Here is a 23,027-nt window from a genome sequence, read left to right as displayed (position 1 = left end):
TGCTAAATTAAACAATTAGAGATCATTTAACAAATCACCACTTTAATCGGTCATAATTGAAATGTCCCATTTCTTTAGAAACTGGTGATTTCACTGCTGGACTGGCAGTCTCCAGGACCCAGATTAAAAATCCTTCCATATTCACGAAGCCTTAAAAAGGCATCACGACCCCCCATCTCCTGCCTCAGTAGGTTGAAGAAGATTGTAACGCCGAAGTACACCGCCGGGGCTCTGCGATGTCACGACCATCCCTTCACATTCACCACATATCCAGCACGACTCAGCAATTATGAGCTCCCCCAAATCATTCGACACTCAAACCTCAACTTAAAACCTATTTATCCAAGTTGGTATTTGATGCTCGACCTTTGCAGACAAACAGCCTTTCAGATAGCGTGTCTCCTTCTGTCACCTACCCAATCCCGAAAGCTTCATTCCGGAGTATGGAAACGCAACAGAGTGACAAGTCACTCTACGGCACTGCTGCAGACCGAGCGCTCTTTCCACAACTCGCAGATCGTCGGACGCCCAGATTGAGAAAGTGAGACTGGGGGGGGGGAGCCCACACGTGTGCAGCTCAGGGTTCGCTAGAGGCTGACTGAGATGTCGTGAGAGGAGGACACCGGTCAGCGATGCACAACGCGCTGAAGCCCACAAGCGAACCGCACACCCGGCGGTGCAATTCTGCCCTCCTACCCCAACCTCACGCACACACACCCCTGCCGCTCCGGTCCCGGGCAGCTCTCTGAATTGACGGAGGAAACTCAAGGAGAAAGACGCGTCACTGAGGCAACACGCAGCATAAAAGGGCTTTTTCAAGGCCATTCCACAAGACAGAACAATGTTACAGAAAGAGCCGCACATAACTGGAAACAAAAAACAAAGGAGGACAGAGAAAATGATTATCGCTTGAAAGACAATTCTTTTTTTTTTTAAGGCGAGCTTTCAAAACGCTGCAGGTCACAGGACTGAAGACTAAGGCTTGACCTCTGCCTGGACACAGTGATGGTCAATAATGTGGAGGGCGGGGGAGGCATTTTTAACGTCTTGAAAAGTCATTAGCAGAGCTTTCCGAGTCAAACCTGGACTCATCCGGCAGCCAGCCTGCAGAGATTTCAGGACCAGGGGCGATATGGGCACCAGAACGGGAGCTGAATTAAAATTGCAGCTGCCGGGATGCGAGCCGTGTAATTCACAGTAAATCCTTCAGCAAGCTACTGTATACACAGGGCACAGCGCGTTTTCACTGGCCTTACCTGGCTTGGTACCCAGCGCTATGCGGGTCTCATGAAGACCAGCTAGCCCGTCTGCTGTGCTGTTGCAGCACGAACATTATTACACGATAATAATAAGCGCTGTTTCCTACCCGTCTCATGCTTATTATAAAATGACAAGTAGACACATACGCAGGGGGTCCAGTTTTCTTTAGAGTAGCAATGGATTACTACATCTTTCTCTCTGCCTCCTGTACAAACAGCACACGGTGATCTCAGGACCTTTAAAAGCAGCAGATCAAGCTGAGATGCTGAACAGCTATCTCATATCCCCGAATCGAACCCCCTGGAAACAAAGATCAAGAAAGAAAGGTGCTTCAGAGTTTTAACCTCACTTTTTTTTTACATGATTAATGTTTCGGAGGTGTATTATTTGGCGTCCGTGGTTACAACCGCATAATTCAGCCACAGTATATATAACTCAGCAAAACCGTTTTGTTTCTCCAATACAGACAGTTCTGCGCTAACAAATCTATCCGGAAACAGGATTTATACGATTATTTCAAAAGCATTAAATTATTTCAGGCTGTGAAAAACTTGAGATCTGGTTCATGTGAAACACTCCAAGCTGACACTCCGTTTACAAAAGCCTCAGTCACTTTGCGCGGAGGGGGGGGGGGACTAACCCCTCATTACTTAATTGCTTTCATTCATTCCCTGGGTCAGAAATGTGACTTAAAAATTGAATGTTATAGATATATTTCGGGGGGAACCTGCACACCTGCAACCCTTATTTCTGGGCCCTGAGTTAGTTTTAAGATCGCGTACAAATTATTAGCATTCACGTTTTAAAATGTGAACGGCAGCGATTCTTAAAACAACTCACCGCACCAAAAAAAACACAACACGCCATCAGCTCCGTGCTGCTGCTGATCTTCACCGTTCCCACTTTCAATCGAGGATGACGACAAAACTTAGTATATAATACGGGATGTCTAGGTATTACTCAAGCTTATACTATACCTAGATACTGTATATAAATACCCATATATACACACACACACACATCACAACTTGTGCGATCCACCAAAGCGAAATTATTCATGTAAAAAGAACGCAGTTAACAACTTCAGTGGAAAAAAAAAATGTTTCTTGTACTCTGATTTTTTTAACATTTGCTACATCAAGACTATCAGTAAGTCAGCATCCCCAGCCCACTGCACATCTTCAGACAGGACATCCAACAAACTAGCAGAGCAGAGCTGAGCCAGTTCACACCGAACACGATGCATCTCCCCGGACCCACAGCTCCTGCCTCCACAGATCAAACGGGGACCAAGCCTGCCACCTACCCCGCGTTGGCGACCTCTGGAAACACTGCCCTGCTGGCTTTTGTCTTGCGTTGCGCTGCCTCCCAGCAAGCCAGATTCACCGACACCTCACGCTACACCCTGTACATCCGCCTCTGGAGCAGCTCTTCCTTCTCGGCCCCTGCCTTTTCTCTCTCTCTCTCCTCACCATCTGCCGATATGGTTACATGACCTCCCAGCTGTCCGATTGGCTCAGCCCGCCCCATGTGATCCTCTGCCTTCCCCGTCGGCCCCGCCCTCCCTCGGCGGCCGTTTGCTGACATCAGGACAAGCTTTCGAACTGCGCGTCTTGTGAAACTGGTGCTCACGCAGCGGCGCCATTTTGGCTCCTAGAGGAACTTGGGAACAGGACACACTGGAGCCAGACTGGACTCGGCTTCATGGGCGTGGCGTGACGTACCAAAACTTCTTCAGCCGTCATAGAGAATAGAAGCTGTAATTGGACAGCCTTAGATTGAGGGGCGGGGTTTAACGATAAACTACGGCTGTGAATGGAGGAGCATGCCTTGACCCCTAGATGAGTAATAAGACGATAGCATCAGTTTCACAACCTCACAGATGAGTGTTGTTGTAGTACCGGTGCAGTGACTTTGCATAACTTTTTTTGCGGTTATTAAGCTTCTATTTCCTGATTTAATGTATATATTAAGTATCGTAAAAGGTATTCAGACCTACATTATTTGTTTACCATACTATGAAATGTACCCCACCTTATTAGTTATAATTTTGTTCCACGTCAATTAAAAAAAGCAATGATTATTTTTTTGTTATTAATACGCTAAAATGTCGTGTAATGTAGCGGAGAAGGTAGCCGGGCGCGGAAGAGACGTTGTAATAGAGCAAAGAAAAAATGCTTAACGGATACTTGCACAACTGGTCGTGAGCGGACAAACTTGTTTCCACAAGAATGCTGTGCCCACACCAAACACGCGTGGGCAAACACAAGCACAGCAGTCTCCGGCTTGCAGAATCCGGATTCTTTACTTGTAAAATAGGCCTCAATTTGTAATCCCCTTTACCAATAACCTAAAAGTAAAATCTAAAGGAGTCGGCTAAAATATTTGGCTAACTGTTCCTTAGTTACTTCCTTTCGCCTTTCTGTTGCGTTACTGTATTTCCTTCTATTGCCAACTGCCGTCACACAGGTAATAGTGAAATGTTTGTTTTGCGATTGTTTTGTGTCTTTATTGCTTCAAGACAGCTCGGACCAGAGATCTGTGCAAAGACGTGGCATGTCCTTAAATCCCATCTCAAGCACAATCTTTTTAATGAACATTTTCAAGAAAATCTAAAAAAAAAGGGAGATGACAACAATGGTTGCAAAATCCTTAAGTTTTGTCTTCCCAAACCACAAAGGAACTCAACAGCAGCAGAGTCCCCTATAACTTTACTGCTACTACGGTACTGAAAACCATGGTAATGCCTGTCTTGAGCATAATGCCTGTCTGTCTTCAGCATAATTTAACTTAACAGTCATTCCAGCAACACAAAGGTTTGTTTGTGGTGCTGTCCTGCCGTTTCACAGAGCTCTTGGGTCCTGCACACCAACCCAGTCTGAGACTCATTGTGTGAGGAGTTTGCATGTTTCTGTAGGTTTTCTCTGGGTGCTCTAGTTTACTCTCACCTCCCAAAGACATGAGAGCTAGGTAAGTGGACTCCTCTAAAGTGTGTGTGTGCGCCCTGCGATAGCCTGGTGTCCTGTGCAAAGTGTCACCCTGTTGTCCAAAAGAGGCTCCAGGCTGCGGTGACACCACGAGCAGAAACATGTTTCCCAAAATGACAAGAACATAAAAACAGCCATAAACAAGCTGAGGCCAATCAGCCCATCCAGCTCATAGAGTTGTTTGCATCTTATTGACCCAAAGATCTCATCCGGGCAGGTCTTGGAAGAAGCCAGGGTATCGACTTGAACAGCATGGCTGGGTAGTTTGTTTCACACTTCTGCAACCCTTGGTGTAAAGAAGTGACTCAGTGCTGATTGGAGAATCTCATTCAGCTTTTTTTTGCAAGCCAACCAGGGTACCATCTTCAAGAATAGGGCCGGGTAACTTGTTCCACACTTCCACAACCCTTTGTGCAAAAAAGTGTCCCCTGCTTCCAGTTATGAATCCACTTGTAGCCTGTGGCTCATAGTTCAGAAACTGGTAACTATCATGGGGTGGCTGAGCCTTTTTTACAGAATGCATGCCTTCATTTAGCTGCAGCACGATGTCCCCAGAAGGTGAATTAATGGATATTTTAGCAGGAGCATGAATCTTTTCTGTGCACAGATCCAAGAGTTCTGCCCCTCATCGGGAGGCAGTGATGGAATAAAATGATCTAATCAGAAGGGTTAAAAACTGAAACGATGAGTAGCCTGATGTGGAGTGATTGCACTAAAACTTAAAAGGTCTTATTGACTCCACACATGGCTGTACTGAACCGCCCCCCTCACCCGCCAGCCTGCTGAGGCTGTGCCAACAGCAGACGTTGTGCAACAGAAGGGAAACAGCCAGCACACCAGCCTCCTTCTCTTACCTCCCCAGTAGCCCTGAGACTCTGGAGCCCTGCCACACAGACAGGCCGATCCAGGACAGCAGGCAGGGTGAACTCACATGACACATCAGATGTTTGTATCTGGCATGTCAGGGTGGGGTTAGTAACAGTAATCCAGGGGTGTTAGACTGAGTCTGCAGGTCTTCACTTCAAGACTGCTCTCAATGACTTACTGTGACTCAGCTCGTTGTTGCTTTAACTGGAACGATTTAACAACTTTTCTCAGCCCTACGGTTGCTGGCACATTGAAGAGACCTAGAAAACCCATCGACACACTGTCCCTCCAGGACCAGGACTGGAGACCCCTGTGCTAAACTGGTCCTAGTGACGGGCAGGCTGGAACTATACAGGAGCAGGCTGGTGTTCAGTCAGTCTGAGGCAGGCATGGGTACTCCCATCCCACACAAGTAATAAACCATGCTTATACAATACACCCGTCACTTTGCAGTAGAAAAAAAATGCTTCTAAAAACATCACACCAGAAACACCAGCCTCTCCTTTCATGAAATCGGTAGCATCACTTACCAGTTTTAAGTGCATTGACTTTATTGGCATCTTATATTTAAGAAAATAATTTAGGCACATGTACATGCCCAAACATTTCAGCAACAAGAATCTTATGGATCAAAGTTGAGCACCCAGAGAGAAGTGGTTTTACACCACTCATGTGAATCAAGGCTTATGAACAGAAGAACCCAAAGAACAGAAAGTGTGTCTGCCTAACTTCTTAACTGCAAGACATTTGGAAAGTGTCCATACTGACCGGGGTTAAACAGATCAGAATATTCAGATGTCACTTTAGCAGTACTTCAACTTATTGTACATAACTTTGAAATCATTGCCACTAACCTCTTCACAAAGGTTGCATTTGAACAGTTTCTGCTCTTGTTGAGTTTCTGAAAATAGTGAAATGTTTTAAGGATTAAAAAAAGCTTAATTATAACCCTGGTTTATCCCATCCTAGCTCAAGGTCAATTTTGATCCAAGTGTAAAATGCAGTTGGGACAGCTGAGGTAAATCTGATTGGCAAACACTTGCAGGTTCAATGATAGTTGAAAGAAAAATGCATTGTGCAACTGAGCTGCAACCAAGCCCTCAAATATCTGATTGGCAGCTGGCTTCCTGAACACCAGATCTGAGCAGAGAGCTGTATATCATGCAATATCTAGGCAGGAACAAAGCAATGCAATCAAGTTGGTAAACAGTGGTGTGGTATTACACTAGACCTCTCTTGCTGCGATCCTGGAGAGCTCCAATCCAGCAGGTTTTGCAAGATGACAGACTAAATCAATTGATCAAGATGCAAAATAACATTGTATGAGGTAGCAAGCAGACAACGTTAATAAAGATCATACAGAACCAGCATCTAACTTCAAGAATCAGAATTCTCTTAGAACTATACATCTCAGACTTACAGGTGAACCCAGTCTTTAGAAAGCTTATTTAGGGTGGTCTATAAGACCAGCCCTCTAAAACAGTCTGTCGGATCAGGGCTACACGTCAAACTGCAGGCACACAATAGGACTACATAAAATGTGAGACCACAGCAAACATGATTAACAGGCCCTTCTAATTAAAGCCACTGGGACAAGCTCCACTCTCAAACACTGAGTATTTGTAACTAAAACTATCAAGGTACCATAAGTTCCAAAAAACAATCTTCAGTTATAATGCCATTACAGTACATACCCATTTTCTAAGCACTTCATCCAATCCAGGCTCTGGCTCCCACACAACCCTATCCCAGCAAGCTCTAGCACATACCCTACAATCCTTTTCAGAAACTTGCAGACTGGCACCACCTAGTGGACAAACACCATATTGTGAAGTTGTAGAAAACTTAGCTCCCCTTTCTTCACTACTGGAAAAAAGGATCGAGAGGTCAGTATTTTACAATGGCTTTTCTTACTTCTGAAGTTTTAGTGGCCTGTGAAGTAAAAGTGCTTATACAGTCCATTTATACAGGTTAGAATGTGTTCAGCATTAGTTATAAGAAAATTCTTGCTCTTCAAAACTATCCATCATAGCAACTATGCTGTTAATCTATCAGATCATATTTCCGGAGTTGGTAGGCACAGTCGCCAACATCTTTCAGTCTTCAGGAAACACCTGTAGCACAGGATCCCTAGGCAGTGCAATAAACATTCTTGTCAGTTAGAGCAAGCACAGTTTTATTAAGTCTACAAAAACAGTTACATTAGTGCAAAAATACATAGTACCTCATTACAATAAGAGCTAATGGAGCTTTCTTACAAAATCAACCGCATGAACAGGTTCAGAGCCAGGTCTTCCGTGAACAGAAGTGCAAAGAAAGGCCAAAAACCAAAGTGCAAACAAAGTCACAGTTATTTATTAACACAAAAGCAAAGAAGTGCTTTGGGACTGCCTGCAATCAGCCGGCAGCTCTGCACAGCTGTGATCCCGAGAAGCACAGCTCCCAGTGCCAGAGGTTTCAAACAGATCAGATTTAAGAGGCATTGCACTGGGAAGGGAAAATACACAGACAGAGTGTTAAGACTTGTTGTGTATACAAGAAAGCTCCACAGACTTCAACTACACACCTTTAATCTTCGCTTTGGGTCAAGCGCCTCTAGCACAACACACAGTGAAGGCAAAACGAATGTTTAACTGCACACAGAGGGGCTAAAAAGTGGCAGAAAGCCCATTTCAGAACGTCACCCATGTACCAAATGCCTGCAGGCACTTCGTTTCATTTAGCAAGGCACAGGGGGAGTTAAACACCATTAATATTAGCCAGAACAAGTTTGTATAAAACCTGCATTCGTCCACCTCCACACTTGGAACTATGTGACCAGGGGGCTTTTTGGTCTCCAGCAACAGCACTCCAAACTGCTCCAAAAAAAAAAAACGCACAACAGGAAAGACTCGAATTGTGCCAAGAAAGACCTATCTGCCGTGAAGTGTCTAAATCACAGCGGCGATTGGATGCATGTGGAGAAAGTGGTTCAGCAGCACCACAAGACTGACAAGGGGCAGTGAGATCACCTCGCCAGCCCCTAGCCACCCCCGATTGCCCCCAAACCCCCCTCAACCTCCCCAAATGCTTTCCACAAGCAAAATGCCAGAAAAATGTACACTAACATCAAAAATCACTGTGCCACAGCTGCCAGATACTACAGGCAGAGACCATTACTGGACAGAGCACTTGGATTTCTTCTTTCCCTCTGGCTGCCCATCTTTTTTTTCCTCCTTCTTCTCCTCCTCCTCCTCGCCTGCTTCCGCCTTTTTTCCCTGCTCCTCCTCCGGCTTCTCCTGCGCTCCGGCCCCTCCCTCTCCCTCCTTCTTCTTGCCGTAGAAGCCGGAGAACATGGCCGGGGCTTCGACGTTCCGAGACAGGCGCAGCATCCACATGTCGTTGCCGTAGGAGTACAGAGCCCCCTCCCCCAGGTCCTGCACCTTGTCCCCCCGGCCCTCCTTCTCCAGCTTGGCGAACTCCAGCAGGTCGATGCCGGTCTGGACGCTCTCCACGCCCTCGGCGCACCCCAGGGTGACGTGGGCGCGGCTCCCCAGGGGCAGGTCCACGTCCGGCATGACCTCCTTCTCCGCGTCCTGCGGCCACAGCCTCAGCTGCTCCTCGGTGAGCGCCACGCGCGCGCCCACCGTCCTGGGGGTGGCGAAGAAGGCGGAGATCTGCAGCACGGTCACGCAGCCCATGGATTCTCTCACCACCTGCGAGGCCAGAAGAACCAACATGTTTTTTTCTCCCCCCCAGCCATTTTACAAAGCATCGCGGAACACATCTCAAAGAAGGGAAGATCAGCAAGTTCCGCAGCTGGAGAAGGAAACGGGACACGTGGGCTCTCTCTGGAACGTTGGGAGGCCGCACACATTGCACACCGAAAGGTACCCCTCCCCGAGACTCACACGCGATACCCGCAGTCACACCACAGAGGCACACAATGCCTTTTATTAGGGTCTGCGGGCTCCATCACGATGACTTGGACCAACCTCTTTTTCTGCATAAGCCTGGGCTCCATCAGCCTTCCCAAAGTCGCAGAACTTGGTGGTGCAGTGCAGCACTCCTCTGCTCTGGAAGTGCTTCTCCAAGTCCACCTCCCCCTGAGACCCCAGCTCCTCACTGGTAACTGCAAGAGCCAATGGAGATAAGACATCAAGGAAGGTGCCGGTTGTGTATAGAAGGAGATTTCAGGAGGACTAAGTCCACTGTTTTCTTGCTCATGGGAAATTTCCGAGATGAAAGGCACTTGCAGACCTGCAACAAGGCCCTGCTCTCTCCACGGGTCACACGTGCATACGCAGAATAAGGAATATGGGGATTTAAGATGAGCATGAAGAGCATCTGGGTTTGATGCAGCTGTTAGAACCACATTAAACCCACCAACCTGAAAACTAGCAGACAGACAAGACTGATTCAAGGGCGATTTTAGACTTGAGATGCAAGCAAGTTTTGAAAACCGTCAAATGGCCGTAGTGGACTGGCGTCCCACCCAGGGTGTACCCTGCCTTGCACCCGTTGGTTGCTGGGATAGCTTCCCACTCCCCTCCATAACCCTGTGCGGGACTAAATTTAGAAAACGAAATGGATGGATGGAAGATAAATAGAATGGAAGATGAAAAGGAGGAAAAAAAGAGCAGTACCCCGGGTTAAGCGCCGCACTCACACTGACTGACATGCTGCTTGAACTGGTCCAGCTGGACCAGGGCCTTGAGGAACTCCTTGCTCCTCTTCTCCAGCTCGAGCTCGTGCTTGTGGGCCAGGAACCAGCCGAAGAACAGGGGCAGAGCCGCGGCCTCCAGCCCGGCCTTCAGGGCGCTCATGGCGGACTCGGGCAGCTCCTTCCAGTGGGTCTTCAGCCGCAGCTGGTCCGGGTCGGCCCGCCAGGGCGTCTTGGGCTCCACGAGCAGGACGCAGTAGCGCAGCTCCTCGGCCAGCTCGGCCAGCCTCTCCAGCCGCGCCCCCTCGTGGTGGGTGTCGTCCAGCACCACCAGGGGCGTGCCGGCCTTGCAGCAGCTGACCAGCGCCTCGTCCAGGGCCTGGCGCTGGCCCGGCTGCTCGGCGCCCACGGCCGGCTGCACGCCATAGCCGTCCGCGCACAGTACCTTGCAGGCGCCCTGGTACCGGGCCTCGATCGCCCCGGCCAGGGTGGACTTGCCGCTGCCCGGGAGCCCGCGCAGGAGGAAGAGGGTGCGGGCCTCCTTCAGGGCCGCCACCGTCTCGTCCCGGTCCAGGAAGGGGAAGGAGAGGGAGCCCTCGATGTGCTCGGGGGCCGACCCGGGCTGGGGCTGCTGCTGCTGCTGCTGCTCCGCCATGCTGGTGCTGAACAGGCCAGGGAGACCGTAAGGGCGCGTGCGCTGCAGAAACCTTTTGATCTGCACGAAAAATAAAAATAAGACGACCAACCTTCATACCGCTTCAACCCCTTGAGTTTCCTGCTCGGCACTGCTAACTTTGGGCGGTATTTTGCGCTGGGAGGAGCAAGAGGTCAATTTTCGACCTCTGAAGCGTGTTAACCGGCCTTGTTGACTGTATCACAGCTGCTCCGAAGGGTGGCGGTTAAGGGAGATTAAAGAGCGCAGCTGCATGTATTTATTCTGATGCACCGAAGCAGAAACAACCGGGTCCAGACTTGCAAAGCGCCGCAAACTCACTCGCGCATCACAATGCACAGGCTCATAAAGCGACATAACATCAGATGAAGCGCTCTGCTCCATCCCTGCCTGCAGTCAGAGTGGGGTTTTACTGCCTTTGCCTTCCATTAATTAACTGAACGCAAAATATCGCAGAAACAGCGGTGGCCATCCCCCATTTATTATCGGACAATTCGGAGCAACTGAGTGGCGGCGAAATGGTGCTGTATTGCGCCAAGCTATAGGACAGCATCTGCAATGGAAAGTAACCCTTGTGGAGTGAGTCCCTATAATCTCAGATGTGCAGTTTGACTCCAAGTGGAAATATACCGCTTTCAAATGAAAAACGACAATAACGGCTATTCGTACTGGTAATGTAATCGCTTTTGGGTATTCATTAAGACACAACGGTTAGAATCTAGCCAGGCGACTCAAGACGTACACCAGATAATCAGCAGATGTCCCCCTCCCGTTATATAAAAAAAAAAACACAGCCGACTAGGCTGTTGAGAGAAAAAGACACCTGCTGCTCACTTGATAAAAACAGCCACTGTCTAGGCAGCAGGAAAGGGAAACTCACCAACTTGCATCGACTCGGTTATAAAACAGACCCCCCCTCCCGCACTGCCTTGTGCCAGTCATGGGGTCTCTGAGCGACGGAGGAGGGGAATCCCAGCGTAAGGGATTGATTTAATAAAACCGGTGCAACTGTGCGAGACGACTTCACAAACTGGACCTTACGAACTCCACGCCCACACCAACACAAAGACCACAACACAATCACTCCTCCCCACTTAGTTTGAAACACGTTTAATATAGACTGAATATAGACTTCTCTCACAGCTGAAGAAGGCTTCAAAGCCGAAACGTTGCGTTTCTTTTCAGCATGGAATAAACCCATTACCTGTTCCTTCACGTTTAAATAAAGACTGGGGAGACGAATACAAAGCGTTAAAAAGGTGTGAATTCAGCGATTTTTTTTAAAAAGACAGCAGCATATTATAACGGTACTCGCTGCTGCAAAGTGGGCAGTGATCAGGCTGTGCTCTCCAAGTTGTCCACTGGGCACACCCACTTGAAACAAAAAGACTGGCCTTTTAAGAGACGAGGACAGCTTTCTGAATGCATTTCTCAAAAGCTATTTCTCAGCCACAGAGACGCGACATTCGTTAGAAATCGCGCAGAACTTTTCTAGCTCCCCAATCAAGCAATAACGCTTCCCGTCTGTTCTCAGTCTGCGCAAGAGCGTGGCCAAACCGCGACTGCCTACTAAAAGACGCCCTTTTGTCTGGGACGCTTAAAATAAAAAAAGGCGTAACCGCAGTAGTTTTCAACAATGATACTGTGAACGATAACAACAAAAAAAGTCGCAACACGTTAAAACTCACCAAGCTGGAGCTGGTAAGCAGCATGCGTGTCGCCCTCCTCAGCTCGTGTTAGCGTGTGCTCCTGCAAGCCTGCGCTTTGTACTTGTTTTAAGTGCAGATACCGCCCCCCTAATTAACAATGCCAACATACCTCCTGCAGGAAACAGAAACAGAAGCCGCGGCCTTCCGGCAGCTCTGGTGTGCGCACGTGATGCTTCCAGGGCCGGGCGGCGCGGCGCGCGCTCCCGTGCGGGCTCTCGCGTCGCCTATTGTTCCTATTGTCAAAAGTGTTTGTTTTGTTTTTTTTTTAAACCAGCACACCTTATTCTATTTGCGAGTCTCAATGACCCATGCAGGATAAATCAGAAGTCCCCGATACGAATCTAGCTTGTTTCTCCCTAGCCGAAACTGTTGTCGTTTTGTATGGGGAGCAGATTGAAGCTCGCCAGCAGCTGGAATGACATTGTCAGGGTGACTGACTCCGTCTATTTGTCATTTACATTGTACCTTCTAGAATAGTTCCTTTCGGGTACCAGTGCAGCCTGAGGACATCCGCTTGAATATGCACCTGTCTTCCAGCATTCCCGCTCACCCTGCGGTCTGTGTGCGTCATTATAGTGACTATAGTCACTATAATGTATAGTGACTATAGTGTAAAAAAGGCACCATCTTTCAGATGAGTTGTTAAACCGAGGTCCCGACTTTCTATTTTAATTTAAAATTCTTTGACATGACAACTTTAAAACACCTTTAAAATATCACATGATTGAACATTTTCCACACCCAGAAAATAAAGTATCCGAATGCCCTACTGCTTCCTGGTGTTACAGGTGTCATGGTTTGATTTGTCCTTATGGGACATGGAATGTCTGTGGGCAAGATGTGTCCTTTTAGACACTGAAGTCGACACTGGTCAGAGTTCTTCTCCCAGATAGACCGATGTGAACTGTGTGCCACTGGAACAGACTGAATTTCAATGTGCACACTCTGCAAAGTTTTCCTGTGCATGAATGAAAAAAAAGAACTGCTTTTGAAGCAAATTGTAATATCTAATAACTGATAAGTCTATGTATCTAATAAAATAAAATATGCACACCTTGTATGAAGGAATCCTTTGACAACCTATAAACATCAGAATATTCAACATGAGTACTTTAAACACAGAAGTCCAGACATAGAGATTTCTCTGCACCTAAATAATGCTGCCCCTAAATATCATTGTACAGCAATGAAACTTTTTGAATGAATTTTCTATCAAAGGAAGCATTCCTATAATATACGAGCGCTTCTTACTCTTTTTACATAGAACAAAAAATCAGTTCACAAAGGGTCATACTGTACTTTTTTATTTGGATGATAAGGCCAAGTCTTCCGTTCATCAGCCCGTGGTGTTCTATAGCAATAACAAACAGACGTACGCAGGGATAGACACGTAACCCATTGTGAAACTCTTTCTGTATTGTTTCTTAACAGCAGTCAGCAACAGAGAAGCACAGTAGGACAAACCCACCCTCACAGGCACTCCCCTGGAGAGCGGGGAGCTGTGCCAGTGTGTGAGCTGGAAAGAAGCAAGCAGAGATCAGCTCTTCACTGAAACGTAGAAAGAAAGAAGAAAGAACAAAGACTCAGCTATGAAGCCTTATGCAAGTCCGTACATGTATGCATGTGGCTGTACAGCCAAAATGTTGTGTTCTTGCTTCTTTCTACTTTTTCCAACTTGGAATTAAACTTATGTTACCAGTGCCAGAGTCCAGTCTGACTGCCTTTTCTATGGCATGGCACAAGGAGCTGGTCAGTCAAAAACACCAGTGTCCATAAACACACGCGTCTCGGTGTAGCAGAAACCAAAGGATAAATGATATCACAATGAAAAAGAAGTATTAAATATATATATATATAAGAGGGAATGGCTGCAACTAAGATGAGAATGACACAGCATAGAAAGGACTGCAAAATTGGGATATAAAATGTTATTTTTTCATAAGTTCCTGAAAAGTTTCCTTTTCAGTCTTCGTTAACCTCCATCTTCTCTTTCATTTGCTCTCTCACATTCACTCCATCTAAAAAAAGGAAAATGAATAACTTAAGCTATACTACATTACAAACAACAAATGAGTGATTGTAAGACAGACTTTCTGGTATGTATATTCATTCAGGAAACTTTCTTTTTTACTTAGATGGAAAAAAGATCTGCTATGAAAAATCAGATTGCATCTTTATTGAGTTATCCGTTCAGATGGAGTGCAATCCTCTATTCATTTCTATTTATTTAAAGTCGCACCTCTGTCCAGTCATAATATCCCGCATTTCACTTGAATAAGCGCAGGGCAAAAGATTTAGACTCCAATGATTTGATATTTACACTTGAAACAGCTGCAATTAGGCTAATTAAGCCATTTTTTATTTAAGACACTTTTTAAATGTTCTATTAATGAGGGGGGTGGAATTCATGAGGAATATCATAGTGGCGCTGCTGAAGACGTAGACGTTCCTTCGTCATCAAAAGCTATTAAATACCATCGTCAGCCATCTTTTCAGCTGTGCTCTGATCTGCTTTCGGCTCATCTGTGGTGTGTCTTGCAGCATCATTAAGAGCCTGAAGGACAGAAAAAGCAAATCATCAGCTTCTAACATCATTCTAACAACACGTATTACCTACGAAAAATAATTTCTGTAGAAGACAAGATAAAACTCGTACTATACAGTACATATAGGAACAGAAAATAGACATAAGAACAGGAATCTCTCTGTACAAATGATTTTGTTCCACTTATCCAAGAAAGGCAATGACAATATCACAGCGCTGTTATCACACCTTTCCTTTAACTCAGAAAGCATCGGCGTCAACACATTTCGTTCAATTTCTGCTTCATAGATTGGGCCCGTTCCTGGGAGGCGCAATCATGGTGCCTTTGTATAAAGCCTCACAAGGCAAAAGTTCATCAGGCTAAACAAGATGTTCCCTGCAAGAAGAAACTTAGTCTCTCAGCAAGAGGAACGTAGCGAATGTTCAACTGTATTCAGCAAAAAAAAATAGTTCCTTGCATTAGTGTAGTGTTTTTCCTCCAAAAGCAGAAGCACTTAACATATAGGGGGGAGTCCGGTTCGTCCTCCATCGAGGTTCACGACTCACCCAGGAGACACAAGGCAGATACTATGCTTCAGCAGCCCCTCCACACAGCAGAGCAGTTGGACAACTAAGAGTCTGAATTAAGGAAGCAAGGTTGTGCCAAACTTGAAGTGGAATTTAACCACTGGGCTTATTATCCCTACTCTTACAAACAGTGCCATGGGGTCATTAATGGCCAAGTAGTCAGAACCTTATTTTAACATCCATCTGAAGGACACCACATTGTGGAGGCAATATTCTGTGTGCCAGGGCAACATTACCTTCTGGACGGCCTGCTGAGCTGCATCGTCCTTCAGGAGCTTGGCGATCTCGAGCGCCTTCTGGAAGGATGTCACCGCTGACGGGAAGTTTCCCAGTTTCACTGCGTGGGGCAAACAGGAGAAAGGGATGGTGAGGGCGACGTCATCACCGGCCCAGGGCCACGAGAGGGGAGGAGTGGGCCCGGGCCCCTCACTCACCATCGGACTGAGCCACCAGGACGCTGGCGTTCAGCTGCCACTCGCTGTCCCCCGTCTCCAGGGCCGCTGCCAGCGACCGCTCGCCGTAATCCCGCGCCACCGTGTGGTGGCCCAGCTCCAGGTGGCAGCGCCCGATCTCGTGGAACAGCCACGTCTTCTCCAGGCTCGTCTTGGCCAGAGGGATCTTCTCCTCCCAGCTAAGGGAAAAAAAAGAGCACCCCCACCCCTCTCCCCTTTAATACCGTTTACTGGGTGCCCGCGCTTGCCCATTGCGTTGTTTCTCAAGGATGGCAGGAAGCCATCTTTGGCCATGTAAACCAAATATCAGGTCACAAATATTTCAGATATTTTTGTCTAAAAACCCTTAGATATTTTGTCATTATACACAGCCACACAAATTGGAATTACCCTTTATTTCCTGCATCCACTCAGAGAGTGAGAATGAGACACACTCAGGCTCTCCCACGGCTACCTGCAGAGCCCACATGCATGGCCCACTCTGCAAGCACCACAGCACTCGACGTAGGCAGGCAATGCATCATAATCAAATAAGCATAATAAAATAAGCAAACACACGTACTTCTGTTGTGCATATTATTAGTTGCGCCATGTTTAAAATGACATACATGGAGAACATTTCCAAATTCGGTTTTACTTAATTTACTTAATGCTTCTGGGCATTGTCAGTGAATATTGCTTCAACTGTACCTGCAAAATTCTACTCTGATAAGGCATTCGGGAATCCTGCAGTGAGTTGTTCTGCTGTCTGTCTTCATATGTAAATGTTCAATTGTATTTAGCAAATAACTCTTTACATATAGTACATATGTAGAACATAGTATGTTCTACATATGTGAACCATAGTATGGTTCTTATGAACCATAGTATGGTTCTTAATCTCAAGGGAGACAGACACTTCACTTATAGGAAGGAACCCACTTCTCCACCACTGGTGTTTATGACTCAGTCAGGTGACACAAGGCAGGCATTGTGCATCAGCAGCCCAACCAATTAACAAATCAGGTGGACAGTTTAGAGTTTGAATTGAGGAGGTCAGGTCATGCAAGCCTGAAGTGCAATTTAACAGGGGAGCCGGGGCTAACATCCCTACCCTTACAAACAGTGCAATGGGGTCATTAATGGCCAAGTAGTCAGAAACTTGGCTTAAAGTCTCATCTGAAGCACACCACCTGCTACAGCAGTACCCCCGATCACCATTCTGGGGCACTGGTTTGGAAAGTATCCAGAGTAAAAGTAAAAAACGCCACCTACTGGCCCACCAACACCACATCAGGCAACGGCCTGATTTTCCAAAACGATCTGGGTCCCAGTACCATACCAGTCTTGCCTGTTTCTAAGATGTGATGAGATCAGGCTACAAGGAGGTCACACTGCTGTCAAACCATCAGTTCAATACCAAACTACATGCACAACTACTGGTCACTCACGCTTCTATGGCTTGTGGGAATTTTCCAATCCTGGCGTACACTCGACCAATGTTGTCCAGAGCCCTGGATTTTGCTTCTGGAAGATTGCTATTACAAAGAGAGAACAGCAGAAAATCCTAGGCGTCAGACAGCGTTTAAAAATTGAATGTGTATTTAAAGGTAGAGGTGTCTGTTCTTGACACAAAACTGAAACAAACCTAGGGAAAGTCAAATTAACTGGCCTAAATAACCTCTTATTTCTTGGTGGTTAAAAAAGTCCTCTTCCTGCAGTGAATAAAAAGGCCCCAGATCAGTCACATTCGCCAATATGATCTTAAACTCCGAAGTCTAGGTCTGTGTGGTGTCAGGGGAAGACAGTGTTTAGTATCCAAACCATCTCTCTGAGTGCTTGATTTAAATCCAAATTAATATATGATATTTTATGTTGGGACAAAGGGAAAAGTGATTCTGAGTCTTACTTCTCCTTGGCAATGTCCAGGTCCCTCTTGTGGTTGTCCAGCGCTCCGTCCATGTCCCCCATCTCGATCAGGGCGTTCCCCATGCAGCTGTACAGGTTACCCATCACCTCCCTCTTGTTCGGCACGTGCTCGTCGGACCAGGCCTGGACCGTGTGCAGGACCTGCCGTGCTTTTTTGCAGCTCGCCTCCGCGTTGCCCGCAGCCAGAGCTGAGAACACATCCGGCAGACACGGTCACACTTAAAGGCGAGTTACAGTCCCAGTTTCTCAGACCGGTTATTAAATCTCGATAACAAAAGGAATGCAATTGTCAGATTAAGCGCTTTGTGAAAGTACTGCACGTTGCCATGTGTCTGGCAAACTCACATTCTAGTTCCCATGAATTGCGACGTGAAGCAGCCCTTCCTGCTCACTAGTCACTATAATGACTAATGTACTGCAATATAGAGTCTCAAAATCAAAAGCAATATTTCTATCGGATTCAAAGAGATGTAGTAACAAGCCTGCTTGTTTGCAATGTAATAGGGCCGCTTCACATCACCGGAAATTATGTTGCCTCATTCCGAATTGCAGAACATGGCGCAGTTTAGTTTAATCTATTTTGTTATATAAATTAGAGGTTTTACAAGTCATTATGTACATTTGACTTTTATTGTGGTTTGAAATGCACTCATCAATGCTGAGTCTTTCTAACCCCAGTATATGAAAATAGCATTGCAGCTCCCCTTTAAAGTGCAATCCTGCATGTGAGGCTAGTTCATCACCAGCTCTGCTGGCCTGGGCTACTGGGGATTAACCTCACCCGCACGTATATTTACTCAACAGGCGAATATAATTAAAGCGTGCACTTAGTGGATGGACATCCTTCAATTCAATTCAATTCAATTCAAGATGAAGAACCCTTCAGCAGTTGATCCCCTGTCAAGGTGCTGCTGAAGAGCTCAGCTGCACCAGTGTCTGCAGCTGCAGGGGGCTCACCCATGTCGATCTCCTCCAGGCTCCTCAGGATGTATCTGGTGGGGTCGCAGGGCTTGTTCTGCCTGGTCTTGTTCCACTTCTGCTGCATCAGCTTGCGGTCCCGCTCCCGGGCGTAGATGGGCTTCTGCTGCCTCCAGAATTCCGTGCGCGTGTCCAGGTAGGCGATGCCGCCAAGGATGAGGTCCTGGACCTTCATCCCGCTCCGCAGGTTCCCCTTGATCAAATCTGAGGATCACACGTTCCCAGCGACATTAGCGCTCAGAAAACTGGACAGGGGAGGCTCGTGGGCTCGACCGGCCTCTAGCAACGGGCGCTCAAGCACAACGGGGAAAAAAAACAAACAAACAGTTGATCCTACTTGGGACAAATAAAAAAAAATATTATTCCAGCTGAGCAGCCAAAACTGCCGACAGAAGTGTGTACACATCGAAATCATTCATATCCACCTCAAACAGGGAGTTAAAATACGCTCTGAAAGCTTTGGTTCCGATTTTATGCGAGAGCAAGCTCTTTGTTAATTTTGTTTGTGAATGAAAAGGGTAAAAAGTGCTATTTCATACAGATACGTCTCGCGGCGCTGAAGATGCTGAGAGACGCCCAGGAGTGAAGGGTGATCACTGAAAGAGCGCTAGGCACCTTCATCTTTCAGCAGCTTCTCCAGGTATTCTTTGTCGCTGTACAGCTCGCCAAGCAGCTGCCTCGCTGTCTTCTCCGTCTTCGGACTCTCCTTCTTACTCTGCTGCTTCTGCTCCCTCTTCAGGGGCCTGACCGCTTCCTTAGGCTTCCCTTTCTTGACCTGCAAGAGGCTCAGAATTACCTACCGGCGTGCCCAGAACTACTGATGGACCAGTTATCACATCTGTCACACGTCCCTGCTTTCTCTTACTGGGCTAGTGTTATGAGAACATTAAGACAGGTTACAAATAAGAGATGGCCACAGGCGATCTAGCCTGTTTGGTAGTTAGTAGATAACTCATCCAAGAATCTCATCCACCTGTTTCTTGAAAGAAGCCAAGATGGCTAGATAGCCTGTTTCCTACAACCACACCCCTTTGGGGTAAGAAGTATCTCTGATTCTCAGTTTTAAATGCACTTTCACGTACAGTAGTTTCCAGTTTCAGCTCATCAGTCTAGGAGATTCCCTTAAGCCCCAGGATGTATTCTGTTGTTTTGATAAGTTCTACAAACAAAAACAAAATATACTTTGGTGCCCCATATTTAGAGAGATTTGCTGGACACAGAAGACACAGTAAATAACGTCATTAGCTGGACAGAAATGCAAAGGAACTTGTTCCCCTTAACAAGCTCTTATTAGTAATGAAAGCTGAGAGCACCCCCAATCATTTCGAAAAACGGCACTTAAGCTCCCTGTTAAATAGCATTAACAAATAAGCAACCTTACCTCATCCTTTTTATGGAAGAAAGACAGGTCTCCTTTGTTTTCCAGCTTCACAGATGAAGGGCCTGGGAAACAGAAGAACACATTTGAGACCATTAACATTCCCTATAAGGACTATTGGAAAGGTCTTTGGAAAGACGGATGACTTCACCTACTACTGTTAAGAACTGTAAAAGAAATGGGACTACTGTTTATAACTTCATTTTTATTTTTGTATATCCCTGCCAGCCCAATGCTAATCACAGGACCGAAGCAGGAATCAATGCAGAATGTAACACAAATACAGTACCACACTTTGCAGTTAATAAAGCCTGAGTCATTCCAAAAGACACGCTCACTCTCACACCCAGGGCCACTTTTTGCAGAAGCCAATGAACCTACTATATGTGTTTTAGACCGGCAACTGGAGCACCTTCTCATGCAAACATGGGGAAAAACATACAAACTCCATCCCAAGCCTGTAACTGAATCCAGGGCCTCAGCACTGCCAAGGCAGCAATGCTAACCACGTGCAAACGTGCCGCCTATATAGCAGTTAATTGCCATATTTAATTCCTTATCCTTTTCTAAAGCTATTGCCCAGCACACTGGAATTCCATGAGTGCACTCGGCTTACTTACTTCCTACGGAATTATCGATTGCCTCCTGTGCTTTTTGGATGCCCAGTCTGAATTCCTGGAGCTCTGGGCGCAGTTTGTGTCCCCGATGATAAAACACCAAAGCAAATTCAAAGTCTCCCATTGCGTACAGAGCCTCTGCTTTCTGATAAAGACCCTGAGGGATTCACCAGGTTAGAAACAGTTAATGACTTCAAAATAACAGCACTTCGCCCTCTGATTTTCTTCCGCTGCCTGCTCGCAACGTCTACAACATTTCATGAGTTGAACTTCATTTAACACTGGTGAGTTAAACAAACAGTCTATCAGTATAAAGCATTGTGATCTTTCTTGAAAACTGTATGCTTGTTTATAAATGGAATGGGACCCCTTGTGTGCCTGTAAGGTCCCAGAGACTGCTCCTCAGATTCTTTGATGCACTTGCTAATGTTGTTGTATTGTGTATTGTTATGATTGTATCTTGTTGAATTTATTCTGATTACACTATTTTTTTCCCCGGCTGAGTTTTTATGGTCTGAAAGGCCTGATTGCATGTCAACCTTCAGTCAAAAAGAAAAGACAAGAACAATCATTAAGGTTTCAGACACTCATGCCTGACTATGCTGGAAAAGTTATTTTTTTTTAACCTTTGGCTGCCTGTACAATGGTCTGGACCAGAGCTTTTCGCTGTGCACACTGACTTATGACTGCGCCTGCTACTGAATCAACTCTCATTTGGTGGAACGAGAGGACGTGCCTTGAAGAACTCGTTGTCTTCCTTGAGGGACGACTCGGCGTCCTTCAGTGCTTTCTCCGGGTCTCCCATCTTCAAATAGCAGCGCGACCGAGCCACCAGGCAGTTCCTGTCGTCAGGCTGCAGCGACAGTGCCTGCGGGGGGAGTCAACGGGAGTTGAATTGGTTCTTCTGAAGCTTTTGAGGACCGAGTTCAGACTCAGTGCAACTCTCTCTGATTTTGCAAAAAGGGTACCCAGACCATCGAGCACCAAGAGAAAAACAATAAACAATTTTTACGTGAGAGCATTAACGGCTTTTTAATATGCACTGAACACAATGAGCACGGTTTTAAAAGGAGTTAGCATGGTCGCTTTTACATAGGTTTACCGTGGTATAGCTTTCGATGGCTTTGACATACTCCCCCTTCTGATACAGCTGATCGCCTTCCGCAATGTAGGTGGTAAACGAGCTCTTGGGGCCCTGCTCCCCTTCGTCTTGGTCTGACATGCCGGGTTATCTTTAAATATATATGTATTTCCCCCGTAAAATATCAAACTTGTCGGAAATTGAGTCGCCTGATGCACTCCGCGTTGTGTTGGTAAGCAGCACGGACGGTATCCTAGCAACCAACCTAACTATTTCAGAACCACTTCCGTTTCCAAATCAAAACCAGTGTTGAAATTTTTAGACCCACCAGAAGGAATTACGACTACTTTCTGGTAATCTTCGCAAATGTCGACTCGGTAGCCTGTTGTGAAATTTGACTTAATTTGGTGGCTTAGTTAAAGGATGGAATATTTATCAACGGCGTTTCCATTTGTAGCACTTTCAAGCGAAAGTGCGCCCCCTGCTGTAAAGTCCAGCTCAAGCAGATCGATGAGGGTTTGGGGTAGATGGCAAATTAGGATCATTTTGACCACTTAACCAGCAATCTTTTCTTCCAGCTAGCCTATAACATTTGTACTGGTCTTGAAAGGAAAAGTAAATTAATATGTTGCTTCGGAAGGAAGCCAGGGTTCCTGGAGAGAACCTACACAGAGGGGGAAAACCTGACCACCACAATGTAAACAGCTGTATTACCATTTAAAAGGCTCCATTTACCATTTAAAACCTGTGGGTGACTCACTCGGCTCCACACCCTGGAATTCGCCATGCTTCACGAGCTGGTGTTTTGTCTGTCTGTTTCCCCCCCACCCCACCACATTCTCCACCCAAAGACAGGGCATAACACTCTAAAGCAGGGGTCTCCAACCCTGGTCCTGCAGAGAACTGGCCCGATTCTTCTCCCCCACTCCTGTTCCTGGGAATCCCCACACCTGCCGGTCTGCATTGAGCCCTTTATTTAAACGGATGTTTATTTAAACAATTTTTTGGAACCTCAATGGTGCTTGGTTAGCACCTCCGAAAAGTCGTGTTTGTCGGCTCAGAAGCTGGAGACCTTGAAGTAGTTAATCACAGTGGTGGGAATGCAAATTTCCACATGTCCAGGAACTGAAAACGAAGTTGAGATTCAGCTATTACTAGGTCTATAAAGGGTTCCATTATGTGAGCGTTCAGGTGGAGCAAAACCCAGCAGGTATGTGGGTCCCCAAAGCCAGGCTTGGGAAACCTCACTCTAAAAATACTCCTTCATTTCCTGATGGCTTTCCTAGGGACAGAATAATGGCAGAAAGCACACAGACTCACACAGCATTCAGAGCTCCAACTATGGGATTTTTATAATACTACT

General features: G+C 46.4%; 3 protein-coding genes across 5 annotated transcripts in view; all 3 read right to left on the bottom strand.

Annotated features, from left to right (window-relative positions):
• The window catches only part of aclya (ATP citrate lyase a), a 39,899-nt gene extending 37,134 nt beyond the window's left edge, over positions 1–2,765 (bottom strand). For 2 of the 3 annotated variants that reach the window (XM_088906316.1, XM_088906317.1), the window contains exon 1: positions 2,567–2,728. The gene's annotated coding sequence lies outside the window, so the exon portion shown is untranslated. Of the gene's footprint in view, positions 1–2,566 lie in introns of all 3 variants that reach the window. The other variant, XM_088906318.1, reaches the window with a different exon arrangement.
• Positions 2,766–7,276: 4,511 nt separating this feature from the next.
• Positions 7,277–12,218, bottom strand: cnp (2',3'-cyclic nucleotide 3' phosphodiesterase). The gene is made up of 4 exons (XM_088906352.1): positions 12,118–12,218; positions 9,763–10,471; positions 9,089–9,225; positions 7,277–8,809 (listed from the first exon to the last, which is right to left on the bottom strand). Exons 1-4 carry the CDS (start codon positions 12,139–12,141, stop codon positions 8,270–8,272), a joined length of 1,410 nt encoding a protein of 469 aa, XP_088762478.1. The 5' UTR covers positions 12,142–12,218; the 3' UTR covers positions 7,277–8,269.
• A 1,211-nt stretch (positions 12,219–13,429) lies between these two features.
• odad4 (outer dynein arm docking complex subunit 4) lies at positions 13,430–21,908 on the bottom strand. Its single transcript, XM_088906315.1, has 12 exons — positions 21,686–21,908; positions 21,320–21,451; positions 20,587–20,740; positions 19,970–20,031; positions 19,204–19,363; positions 18,568–18,792; positions 17,591–17,798; positions 17,133–17,219; positions 15,685–15,881; positions 15,487–15,587; positions 14,614–14,692; positions 13,430–14,156 (listed from the first exon to the last, which is right to left on the bottom strand). Exons 1-12 carry the CDS (start codon positions 21,803–21,805, stop codon positions 14,101–14,103), a joined length of 1,581 nt encoding a protein of 526 aa, XP_088762441.1. The 5' UTR covers positions 21,806–21,908; the 3' UTR covers positions 13,430–14,100.
• Positions 21,909–23,027: the final 1,119 nt, after the last annotated feature.

Source organism: Atractosteus spatula, chromosome 26 (assembly GCF_055471065.1).
Source record: "Atractosteus spatula isolate fAtrSpa1 chromosome 26, fAtrSpa1.hap1, whole genome shotgun sequence".
In the NCBI taxonomy this organism is placed as follows: domain Eukaryota; kingdom Metazoa; phylum Chordata; class Actinopteri; order Semionotiformes; family Lepisosteidae; genus Atractosteus; species Atractosteus spatula.
This window is presented reverse-complemented; position numbering and strand designations above follow the sequence as displayed.